Genomic DNA, 13,103 nt, shown 5'->3' with positions numbered 1-13,103 from the left:
TGTGTTTTTAAATTGCAATGTATTTTTTAATAATAATTCTGTACAATAAAGTATATGAGAAACAAGTTTTTTATGAATATATGTGTGATGGTATGTCAGCTGCATTAAAGTCCCAAAGGGGGTTATTTCTGTTTGATTTTATGCTGTGGACGAGCAGCTAGATACTCGATCTTTCTTTTTTCACATATCTAGACCCATGCTGGCCACATACACCTAGACCTGTTCTAGCCATGCATATACAGTATACACCTGTGTTGGCCACACATATCTTGACCCATGCTTGGCCACACACATCTAGACCCATGCTGATCAGACACATCTAGACCCATGCTGATCAGACACATCTAGAACCATGCTGATCAGACACATCTAGACCCATGCTGGCCGCACACATCTAGACCCATGTCAACTTGACACATCTACACTCATGCTGGCCACACACATCTAGACCAGTGCTGACTACACACATCTAGACCCGTGCTGACCACACACATCTAGACCCGTGCTGGCCACACACATCTAGACCCGTGCTGGCCACACACATCTAGACCCGTGCTGGCTACACACATCTAGACCCGTGCTGGCCACACACATCTAGACCCGTGCTGGCCACACACATCTAGACCCGTGCTGGCCACACACATCTAGACCCGTGCTGGCCACACACACACATCTAGACCCGTGCTGGCCACACACATCTAGACCCGTGTTGGTAACACACATCTAGACCCATGCTGACCACACACATCTACACTCATGTGGTCCCCACACATCTAGACCCAGTGAACAGATGTTCGGTGATCTCCCTCTACTCTACCTATTTACACCTGCCTTGCCCACTCAATAAGTGTAGAAGCCGCTGCTGCCACAGACATATGCTTTACGTTGGTGGCAATAAAAAGATTAAACTTGCAGAAAAGTAATTTTATCTACATCATAAAAAAAGGTTCTTACTGTTAGGCTGGTCCAACTTTGGAATTCTTTCCTCTAGAATTGCCCCAGCTGACTCACTAGGGTATTGTTTATCTAACCACCATCCTAAAATCTTGGTCATCTGAAATCCTCTTGTTCTATTACTTTCTCATTTAAGTTATTATGAATTAATAATTTATTTAACTGTTAATATTTTTGGTAATTTTTTTGCAGAGCATTTTTGTAAGGGCAACAAAAGGGTGACCCGTGGAAAGCGTGAAACAGAGAAACTAATTGCTAGAAAAAATGCCAAAGGTAAAATTAGGACAAATCTCATTACAATGTCTGCAATGTATATATCTAACTAGGATTAAAGAACTCAAAGGAATGTATGTTCGCTTTTGACAGAAGATTTGGATCTGGTATATTTATGCATTCTGGGGCCTTATCCAAAGGATTGTCTCACATTAACCCTTCATTATACAAACCCCTTGTTTGCATACTCACTATTCTTTGCTGGGATCCTTTATTGTGATGACCTTTCTGTGCCCAAGTATACTGGTGCCATGAACCTGCTCTTTCAAGCCTAATACATCTATTGACATAAAAAATATACCACAACATAATTTACGATTATATTTGCATGTGTACTGCAAATATTGACAATTAATGTGCTTATAGAACTGGTTACTACAATATTAAAAATAATTATATAGAGGTTCATGCAATGAATAGCATACAGAAGGCAATAAAAACCTGATATCAGTTCTCTCCCTTACCCCTTATATATTGACTTAAACAATACATTTTGACTGGAGTTCTACATTAGATACTAATTACAGGTTTAGATATTTTTACATAGTTACACTGGTTCAGCTTGATCCAATGTAACTATGCATATACCATACTGGTGGGATCCCTCTAGAATCTGGAAATCACTGTAGTAGGAATCCACTAGCTTCTGGGTTTCACGTACGAAGCAGCTGCCCTGCTGCATTGTGAACACAGAAGGTCACCAGCTTGGCACGGGTGCCATTCAAAGATCCCTTTACATGTTCTCAGTAAATGCCAAGCTTTCTCTGATTGGACAAGGTGCAGAGGTAGGCCAGTGATATCCACCTTGTCCAACCAGGAAATACTTTGCATTCATTGAGAAAAGTGATCTCTTTACGGCACCCGTGCCCAGCGGGTGACCTCCTGTGTTCCCAATGCAGCAGGGCAGCCCTCAGCACAGGAGATAGTAGAGATCACGGAAGTAGGAGTATCTACCCCAACGATTTTTCATCGTCTAGAGAGATACCACAGGTATGGTATGTACTGTACACCCAAGTTCACCCAAGCTGGATCAATGTAATTATGTAAAAATATCTATACCTGGAATTCATCTTTATGGTAGCAAAACGACCAGCCCAATCTAGTACTCTAAATCCAGCACTCCAAAATAAACTTGCGTGAATTAATGCTGTTTTGTATTCATTAAAATAAAGAAATGTATTTCTAAATGCAGCTAGTACCTGGATTTTACTTTGAATGAACCTTTTGTAATTCCCTGTACAGCAATATGTATGCTAAAGGGAGGAGCAGTATCAGAAGCCAATCAGGTGTCTGCATTGTAACTTATTTAACAAAGAACATGCTGATTGGAGGATAGAACAGAAAGCTGACTTATATTCTGTTGCTACTCCTTCATTGTCCAATCAGAGGTGGGGCCTGGAAGATAATCATCCTTACAGGATGTTTCCAACTTACAAGCTGACCTCAATGCACTGTTTAATTGGGCAACTATGGGGCAAATAAGGCATATTTGATAGAGTAAGGGAGGTTTAAAACCCGTCAGGTTTTTTTTTTGCCATCTGTGTCCCATTGGGGGGATTTTCCTTTATATTCCTGTCCTATAGCCAAAACAGAAAGTGAGAAGAAATCCCTCCAAAGTGAAGGAATTCTGAGGTGTCACCAGGGTCACCAAAATCAGTGTACCCATTAGAAGATTGCCCTTCTATTATCATTCTGGTCTTGTCCCAAAGTTTGGGATTTTATTTCGACGATAACTGTAAGTCTAACAGAGAGGGTGAATCTCCCTGATGGGGGCACAGACAGCAATAAAAGCGAAGAGAAACAACCTACACACAGGCTACAGTTTAGTATGCTAAAAACAATATGTATTTATTTTGTAGAGAAAAAAAGATGCACTCACAAACACACCAAGAGGCAGAGCATAAAATGACCAAGGGAACGAGTGGCTAGTGTGAGAACTGTGATGGGCTGCACTACCGGGGCTTTTTAGCATGTGAGGCTGGGGGTAAAAGCTTGCGGTTGTCCATCAGTTTTACCACCTCTCAACAGCTATCCCCTTTAGCTGCAGAGGCAGCTGCTGGGGGTGTATACATGTTGCGGCTATGATGCTTTGCTTCACAGCTGTGGCAGGAATGATACTTTCTGTACTCCTGCTGATCGTGGCCCATTCAAGTGAATGGGGATGCTTGTGTGGGTTCCAAGGGGTTAAAGCAGGTGGTGAGGAGGCTATACAATGCCTCCTCACTGCCTGTCAAATGCTCACTGAAGAGGGATATGAACATAAATGGCTCTTCAGAGTATCACACATGTGAACAAGTCCTTATAGTGACACTGGGACTGCTGTGGCAGTGATCAGAGACAATATGACTGCTGAAGTGGTGATTGCGGATACTGTAACTGATGTAGCGGTGATCGTGGACACTGTAACTGGTGTGACGGTGATCACAATTGTTTTATTTTTTTACAATTTTTTTAATGTACTGTCACCAGAGTAATGCAGTGTCATTATACTACTTTGGGGGATCGGGATTTTTTTTACACTGTTATTGCTTGTTACATTGGTGATCATTGTAACAACAATCATTTTATCTGTCATGAGTCTTGTTTACTATTGTGATGCTGTGATTGGCCACAACTATCACATGGTACAAGGCTGCTGTGATTGGCCCTGTATGCCATGTGATCATTGTGACCATTCACAAGATCACAATAGTAAGCAAGCTGTCATGAAGGAAAGTCATTCATGACAGTTGCTTACTTGTGACAATGTGATCGCTGTGATTGGTCACAGTGATAACATGGTACCTGGGCCAGACACAGTGGCCTGGTACCGATCACTCTGTTCTACTGTGTCTGGAGAACACAGCGGAAGCAAATCGTGTTGCTGCTTGGATAAGGAAGCTCCCGCCTGGCCTTAATTTTACAATAGACTGGGTGGGGAGTTAAAAGAAGCTAGGTACATTCCTATATGCACAAAATATGACTGAATATTAACATTTATAGGTAATAACACCAGAGACTTGATCCAAGGAATATCCGATTGCTTCCTGTGGGGATCAGGAAGGAATTTTTTCCCTCGCTGGAGCAAAGTGGACCATGCTTTGGGGGGGGGGGGGGGGTTCACCTTCTCTTGTGGATCAACTGTGGGTATAAGGTTGTGTATATGGAGGTTTAATATTTTTTTTCTCTATTGGTTAAACAAGATGAACTTTAGTCTTTTTTCAAACTGACTTGCTAACCATGTAAGATAACCTAGTTGAGCTCACTCGTCCCCCCCCCCCCCTCCACACACACACACACACACACACACACACATTTTTCCCTACACCATCACCCTTTACACATACTGTATACATTCATTCAACAAATGTCTTAACAATACCAATGCCATGATACATCATCCTGGGAATGGTGAAACAGAAATAAATCTCAACACATTTCTCAGACACCTCGGTCCATTTCTTCAAGTGAAAGCAGTATCATTTATCAAAACTGTTGTGAAGAAAAATATAAAATAAACAAGAGCTGCTAAAAAAACTTCAATGGGCAGACACAGGGGCAACCAAAGACACCACTAACTGGCAATCCTCCTTTTCAGGATCATTGATACTTACAGGTGCATCTCAATAAATTAGAATGTCATCAAAAAGTAAATTTATTTCAGTAATTCAATTCAAAAAGTGAAACTCATATATTAAATAGATTCATTACACACAAAGTGATATATTTCAAGCATTTATTTCTTTTAATTTTGATGATTATAAATACAGCTAGGGAAAATCCAAAATTCAGTATCTCAAAAAATAGAATATTACATAAGACCAGTAAAAAAAGGTTTTTAATACAGAAATATTGGCTTACTGAAAAGTATGTCCAGTATAGTATGCACTCAGTACTTGGTCGGGGCTGCTTTTGCATGAATTACTTCATCATTGCGATATGGCACGGAGGCGATCAGCCTGTGGCATTGCTGAGGTGTCATGGTTGCTTTGATAGTGGCCTTCAGCTCATCTGCATTGTTGAATCTGGTGTCTCATCTTCCTCTTGACAATACCCTACAGATTCTCTGAAGTTTAGGTTAGGTGACTTTGCTGGCCAATCAAGCACAGTGATACAATGATCATTAAACCTGGTATTGGTACTTTTGGCAGAGTGGGCAGGTGCCAAGTCCTGTTGGAACATGAAATCAGGATCTCCATAAAGCTGGTCAGCAGAGGGAAACATGAAGTGCTCTAGAATTTCCTGGTAGAGCATTGCGCTGACTTTAGACTTGATAAAATACAGTGGACCAACACCAGCAGATGATATGGCTCCCCAAATCATCACTGACTGTTGAAACTTCACACTGGACCAAATGAAATGCAAGATTTACTTTGGACCACAGAGCAACAGTCCAGTTCTTTTTTTTTTTTCTTAGCCCAAGTAAGATGCTTCTGACGTTGTCTCTGGTTCAGGAGTGGCTTGACACAAGGAATGCAACAGTTGTAGCCCATATCCTGGATATGTCTGTGTGTGGTGGCTCTTGAAGCACTGACACCAGCCATAGTCCACTCCTTGTGAATCTCCCCCAAATTTTTTAATGGCTTTTGCTTCATAATTCTTTTCAAGGTGGTTATCCCTGTTGCTTGTGCACCTTTTTCTATTACACTTTTCCTTCCACTCAACTTTTCATTAATATGCTTGAATACAGCACTCTGTGAACAGCCAGTTTCTTTAGCAGTGTTATTTAGTGACTTACCCTCCTTGAGGAGGGTATCAATGACTTTCGTCTGGAAAACTGTCAAGTCAGCAGTCTTCCCCGTGATTGTGTAACTTACTGAACCAAACTGAGAGACCATTTAAGGGCCCAGAAAACCTTTACAGGTGTTTTGAGTGAATTAGCTGATTAGAGTTACAATATTGAACTTTTTCACAATATTCTAATTTTCTGTGATACTGAATTTTGGGTTTTGACTAGCTGTAAGCCACAATCATCAAAATTAAAAGAAAGAAATGCTTGAAATATATCACTGTGTGTGTAATGAATCTATATAGTATATGAGTTTCACTTTTTTAATTGAATTACTGACATAAATAAACTTTTTGCTGATATTCTAATTTATTGAGATACACCTGTATATCCCAAACCAGGGGTCTCCAAACTTTCTAAACAAAGGGCCAGTTCCTTCAGACTTTGAGGGAGTTGTATTATGGGCATTGGAAGTGGACAGTAGTCTTAGGCCTGGTGATCAGTGGTAGTAAGAAAATTATATAGCGAATGTGGCCTGTAGAAGGAGGAGGAATATTTGCCCCATCATTGGTATTAGCGGGAGGAATAGTGTCTCATCTTTTATAGAAGTGGTAGGAATGATGACCCACTGTTGGTGTCAGTGGAAGAAATAGTGCATCATTGTTGGCATCAGTGGGAGCAATAGTGTTTTGTATCAAGGACCAGATTAGAGGCAAGACCACTATCCCAAACCAATGTAGATCACTACACTGCTAAGGCTCAGCTATTCATTTCAAATAAATTCTTCAGGGGCTAGGGTAACCCCAATGTGGTGGTGAGTAAGGTGTATTACCTTTTTCTTCTTCTCTTCATGCCTGAGAAGGTGGTGGTGGTGGTGGTGGGGGGAGTCACTGTCAGGCAGGTCTATACCAGGCTACATATATTTTTTTTTTTTTTAGTAAAATTTTTTATTGCGTACTTCAGCAAGACAAGACATCTTACAGAAACAAAAAGAATCAAATAAGGGGAAAAGAAGGTGCAATATATCCAAATAAGGCAGAACAACTATTGTCACTAGTCAGACAAAAAAAATCTGACATATTACCAGATATAGGACTGCAAATAAGGAAAACCGTTATACAGCATGTAAGTAAAAGTGGTGGTGACTAAATCAGAATTTCCTATCTGTCTGGTTGAAACCCTCAAACTTAAATAACCATTAGCTATGTGTTATGTAAACATATTATTACCACACTTCTCCTGTTTAGTCTTGCTATCGTACATTTTCCTTTTTTTTTTGTACAAGAAAGATAAAGAATGAAAAGAAAAGAAAAGAGAGGAAGAGTGGTAAGGATCAGAGGGAGAGAAAAAAAAAGGGGGGGGGGGATGAGGCTGCAGGGAAACCCCTGCCAAAAATGTATTTGGAGAGGGGGGGAAGCACTGTATCAAAATAAATCCTCTTTTTTTGCTGCTTATAAACCATCTGCATTGAATTCTTCTAATGGACAGAGGAGGACATGTAGGTGTTGTAGTCATTGGAGTATTGGATGTTGTGCCAGTAATACCTTGTTTTGCGGTTTTGTTCCTCCTTCCTTCTCATGGCAGCTGTTAGACTTTCCACATCTGCAATCTCGTTCACCGCAGCAATCCACTGGCCCATCGTCCCGGGGTCTGTGTATTTCCATTTTTGCGGGATGCAGATTTTCTGCATGTAGTAAATGTCTCAAAAGCGATTTCTTGTATCTACATTGAGAGAGAGGGGTTAGATGGAGTAGACATGTTTCTGGCTTATCATCCAAGCGTATATCAGTCAACTTGTAGATCACTTCACGAGTTGAGTTCCAAAATAGGGGGATACTTGGGTAAGTCCAGAAAACATGTAGCATGGTACCTTACTCTTTTTGGCAACACCAACAAAGCGGTGTAAGTGCAGGATAGATCCTGTGCAAAATGGAAGGCACCCTATACCAACGCGTCAATACTTTATACCCGGATTCCTGAAGTCTACTGGTTAAGGAGGAGCAGTGGGCAAAGTATAGGATATGTTCTTGCTGCTTATCTGTAAATGTCAGGTCAAGGTCCCTTTCCCCTTTATTTAGAAATGGAGGCACATAGCCTTCAGGCGGAGTAGACAACATAGCATGGATTTTAGAGATCGCATGGAGTAGAAGGGTTCGGTCCAAGCAGTCCAATCCTCAAAGACCGTAGTATGGCCTGTTGTGGGTCCCCCTCATGAGGAGGACAACAGGTAATGTCGGATCTGCATAGCCCTCCATTAGTCTAAGGTGGTTGACACCATATTCCTGATGTCCTCTATGGAACTTCATTGCATTCCCTGAGTAAAATGGCAAGCCCTAATTTGGTTGGTCTGAAGAAAAATTTTGAATTTGGGATCATCCAGACCTGGTGGGAAGTTTAACACCCCAACAACTGAGGATAAGTATGTATTAATGGAGAAGGGAGTTCTAGGCAGGCATCCAGCCTTATTGAGGATCAGGAGTGTAGTTCTGATCAAAGGGTGAGATTTAACCCACGTCGGAAGCAGAGCCATTTGCCATGGAAGGGTTTGTAATGGCACTGGGGATGAGTTCTGTTCCAACTCTACCCACCCCTTCTCTCAGGAATGTTTGATCCAGTCAAGTGTCCTCGCCATATGTACCGCATAGTAGTATTTAGTGGAATCCGGGAAGCCAATGCCCCTGTTTTTCTTTGGTAGGTTTAAAAGACGGAGAGCTATCCATTTGGTTGTATTGCCCCAAAGAAAGTATAGGAATTCCCCCCTTACAGATCTGAGGAGGATGCATGACAGCTGGATTGGGAGTGTCTGAAGCAAGTAAAGTATTCTCTGGAGAACTGTCATCTAAGATACTATTTCTCCCAAACCAGGCAAATGATACCAATTGCCATCCTTGATGGTCAGCCTTGGTCTTGGTCAACCATGGAAGTAAGTTTTCTTTAAATAAATCAGGTAGTGACAGGGTCAGGAAGACACCAAGATATTTTAGTCAGTGGTGAGCCCATTTAAATTAAACGTTTTGCCTGATATTCAGGAACCTTGCAGGGGATAAATTCACATTAATCGCCTCTGACTTTTGTACATTTATCTTGTAGTTGGACAAGGCTACATATGTCTTTAGGGAGTTTAACAGATTAGGGATAGTAATTTCAGGGTTGGTTAAAAAAACAATAAATCATCTGCATAAGCTGCAACTTCATGGTGGGTGTTCCCACTTTGTATCCCCCGAATGTCTGGGTTGGCCCTGATGTGACAAAAGGGGTTTAAAAGCCAACACAAAGATCAGGGGCTAAAGTGGACAACCCTGACAGTTCCCATTGCTCATGTGAAACGTAGAGGAAATTGCTTTATTGGTCTTCACTGCTGCATTAGGCTGAGTGTAAATGGCGTCAATCCATGTACACATGTTGGGGCCCAACCTACACGTTGGAGAGTCCATTTCATAAAGAGCCAGTTAACTTGATTGAAAGCTTTTTCCACATCTGCCGAAATCAGCATCAAGGGAATGTCCTCCGACCGAGCTGTGTGGATCAGGTTTAGAGCGTGATATGTGTCGTCTCTGGCCTGTCTGTTAGGTATGAAGCTTGATCACAGTGAATCAATGCTGGGATAACTGAAATTAGACGTAAACTAGAATCTTTGTAAGTATCTTAAGGTTGACATTCAGTAATAAGATGGGGCAATAATTTGCACAGTCTGATCCACCCTTGTCCTCTTTCGTTATCAATGCAATGTGGGCATGTAAAGAGTCAACTAGCAAACTTGCTCCTTCCAAGAGGGCATTACAAGAAAGACGTTTGGGGCAAGCTGGTACGCAAACATTTGGTAATAGATCAACAGGAAACCATCAGGCTTCGGGTCCTTGCCCTTATCCATAGTTTGCATGGCTGCTAAAACCTCCTCTGTCGTAATTGGGTGTTCCATGACCGTCCTCTTCTGTCTAGAAAGCTGAGGCATCCTGGAGGCACGCAGATAGACATCTATGGAAGACATACAGTCTTGCAACTCGCGGGGGGTGCCCTCCTTGGAGAGATTATAAAGTTTTTCATAGTAGGTCTTGAAGCAGTTCGCAGTCTCCTGTGACCTAAAAAGTTTGTTAGCCTGAGGGATAGTTATGGAAGGAATTTAGGAATATACGAGCAAGACTACTCTTCTTTCAATGCTCTTCACCACACACTTACGAGCTTCCCATATAATACACAAGGAGGAATGTTTGGTCGTGTTAGTGGCAAAGTATTCCCTAATGGCCTTACAATGGAAGTGGCGTGTTGAGGTTGTTGGATTAGGCTTTCATTCAGGCTCCGTTTGCGAATTGGGCAAGACTTATCCCCTAAAAATAGGAAGAGCAAGATTGGGGTATGATCTGAGATTGTATGAGTGCCGATGCCACTAGAGAGCACCAGTGGTAAAGTGGATTGCTGTACCAGAAAATAATCCAGTCTAGAGTAGGAGTTATGAGGGGCCGAAAAGAATGTATAATCTCTGTCCTCACTGTGCATAATTCTCTACGCATCTACCGATCGTTCACCCGCCAAAGTTTTCTTGAGTCCGCATAGGAAAGGTGAGAGGCATCTTGGGAGATATCAAGTCTAGGGTCCAACGCCATGTTGAGATCCCCCCGGCTCCATAATTTTTAATGGCATCGCTGTTGAGTATTGCACCTACTGCATGTTACTGTTACAAGATAACATACAGGGATTGGAGAAAAATATGGAAACACTACATGATTTGCAGGTGTGAAAGTGACAACATATTTTGGGTTGAAAGTGGAAGTGATGTAACATTCTTTTGCTTCCTCTGTGTGATGAGACACCTAGCTAACAGGTGGGAAGCCTCACTTTCTTCATTCACTGCGTGCGCTGTTACTAGTATGGAGTCATGTCAGAGCTTACTGAGCTTCAAAGAGGGCAAATATCTAGTGTAATTTAGCTGGTGCCTCTGTGACTGAAATTGCCAATTTAATTGTTGTGTTGTGAGGTACAGGATCATCAAAGGTCATGACGGCATATACAGATTCCGGGAAAACATCAATAGATAACCATAAGCACAGTCTTCACAGGACTGAGGTGGAGCTCTGCAGTCACTTTTGCAGGTGTTGTTTTCTTATTCCAGGTCACAATCCTTCACAATGTCCTTTTGTCTCTTTCGATCAGTTGACCATGTAGACTGAGCTTATGCTTATCATACGATGCTTTCCTGGAAATTGTATATGCTATCATAACCTATGATACTATACCTCGCAACACGGCAAATAAATTGGCAACTTCAGTCACAGAGGCACCACCCTAATGCAAAAAGTCACAGGTGCACACAAACAGGATACCCATCGCTTCATAAAGCTAGCTCTGAAAAAAAGGCAACAGCAGCCTTCATGGATGCCCACTGCTAAAAGTTTCTGATGTCCTAGCCTCCACTTTGATATAGGCAGCAATAACCTCTACCTACACGTGCTTCTCCCTTCCAGCCACACTGAATAGTGAAGGTTGGTTCTATAGGGGCCACCAGAACCACCAAAAAATACATTTAACCAACCGGTTACTTATACCCACTTCCTTACCAGGCCAATTTTCAGATTTCAGTGCTGTCGCAATTTGAATGACAATTGCGCAGTCGTGTAATACTGTACCCATATGAAATTTTTATCTTTTTTTCTCACAAATAGAGCTTTCTTTTGGTGGTATTTACTTGCCGCTGGGGGGTTTATTTTTTGCGCTATAAACAAAAAAATGCAGAAAAATGTGGAAAAAAAGTTTCTTCGTTTCTATTAAAGTTTTGCAAACAGGTAATTTTTCTCCTTAACTGATGTGCGTTTGATGAGGCTGCACTGATAGGCAACACTGATGGGCACTGATAGGCAGCACTAATAAGGTGGCACGGATAGGTGGAACCGATAGGCGGCACTGATGATGGGCACTGATAGGCGGCACTGACTGGCGGCACTGCTGGGCACTGACTGGTGCAACTGCTGGGCACTGACTGGCAGCACTGCTGGGCTGCACTGATGGGCACTGGGCACAGGTGGGTGGCACTGATGGGTGGCAATGATGGGCACAGGTGAGTGGCACTGCTGGGCACCGATCATCAGTGCCCTGATGATCTGTGCCAATCCCTGCTCTAACAACTGCCGGTTCTTGGCAGTACTTTCCCCACATTCTGACAGCGTGAGGAAAGTGCAGCCGAGAACCGGCAATTGCATTTCCCTGTGATCAGCGTGTCATTGGACACAGCTGATCACGTGGTAAAAAACCGCTGTGATTGGCCTTTTACCACATTACATGATCAGCTGTGTCCGTAGGACACAGCGATCATAGAGATCACCGGGGGCGCGCAGTAGAACGCGTTCTGGGAGGACGTCATATCACGCCCTCCCAGAATTGGCCGGCCACAGTCTATCTGCGGTCAGCAACTGGTTAATTTAAAAAATAACTTTGGATTCACATCTGGCCATCCAAATCTGTGATAGTTTTTTTTTTTTTTTACTGAGTTTAGTTGTACTACCATACAATGTACTTGCAGTATTCATCATACAATTTACAGCTTCAAGCAGTTTGATAATATTTGATCCAAAGAATCTTGATGTTAAAGTAAGGCTACTCACACTGATCCTACCAAAAATGTGGCAAAAACCATACCAAAAATGCTCTGCAGGTGCATTTTTAATGCATTTTTGCTGCATTTTCCATTGATTTCAATGGGGAGCTGAGTTTTTGGTGCATTTTTTTTTTTTTTTACTGCACCAAGCCTGCACCAAAAATGCAGCAAGCAGGATTTTAAATAATGCACATGACCTGCAACGGATCAGTGTGAAGAGTTCCATAGGAATACATGGTCGCATGTTTTTCTTCCCCTTCCCGCAAAAACAAGTGGAGATGGATTAGAACACCTGTCAGTTTTTATTGCTGCCTTTGCCTCTATAAGGGAGATTCACCCTCTCTGTTTGTCCTATTAACCATTATCACTCAGACCTGGTTCACACTGTGCGGTGCAGGAAATGCAGTGAATCATTACATGTAATTTGCACAAGAATGCAGTGCGATTCTTATGTGAATTACATGCGGTATACCACACCTCACTAGTTTGAACCTAAACTGAAAGTAAAAGAAAATCACAAATTTTGAGATGTCCCCAGAAAAGTAATGAGAAATCTTCCTATGGGGGCACTAGATCTGATGT

General features: G+C 42.1%; 1 protein-coding gene and 1 long non-coding RNA gene across 2 annotated transcripts in view; one reads left to right on the top strand and one right to left on the bottom strand.

Moving 5' to 3' along the window:
• LOC149442414 (uncharacterized) overlaps nucleotides 1-7,604 on the bottom strand; it is a 167,122-nt gene extending 159,518 nt beyond the window's left edge. The window contains exon 1 of the long non-coding RNA XR_016307194.1: nucleotides 7,480-7,604. This is a non-coding gene — a long non-coding RNA (uncharacterized LOC149442414). The remainder of the gene's footprint in view (nucleotides 1-7,479) is intronic.
• The window catches only part of LOC149442413 (A.superbus venom factor 1-like), a 476,989-nt gene that overhangs the window by 237,908 nt on the left and 225,978 nt on the right, over nucleotides 1-13,103 (top strand). The window contains exon 17 of the mRNA XM_089656130.1: nucleotides 1,147-1,227. Within this exon, the coding sequence (XP_089512256.1) occupies nucleotides 1,147-1,227 (81 nt within the window). The remainder of the gene's footprint in view (nucleotides 1-1,146; nucleotides 1,228-13,103) is intronic.

The sequence above is a fragment of the Staurois parvus genome, unplaced genomic scaffold (genome assembly GCF_062004578.1).
Source record: "Staurois parvus isolate SC_StPar_1 unplaced genomic scaffold, SC_StPar_1.0 ptg000887l, whole genome shotgun sequence".
Classification (NCBI taxonomy): domain Eukaryota; kingdom Metazoa; phylum Chordata; class Amphibia; order Anura; family Ranidae; genus Staurois; species Staurois parvus.
Note: the sequence above shows the minus strand (reverse complement) of the source record. Positions and strands in the feature narration are given on the sequence as shown.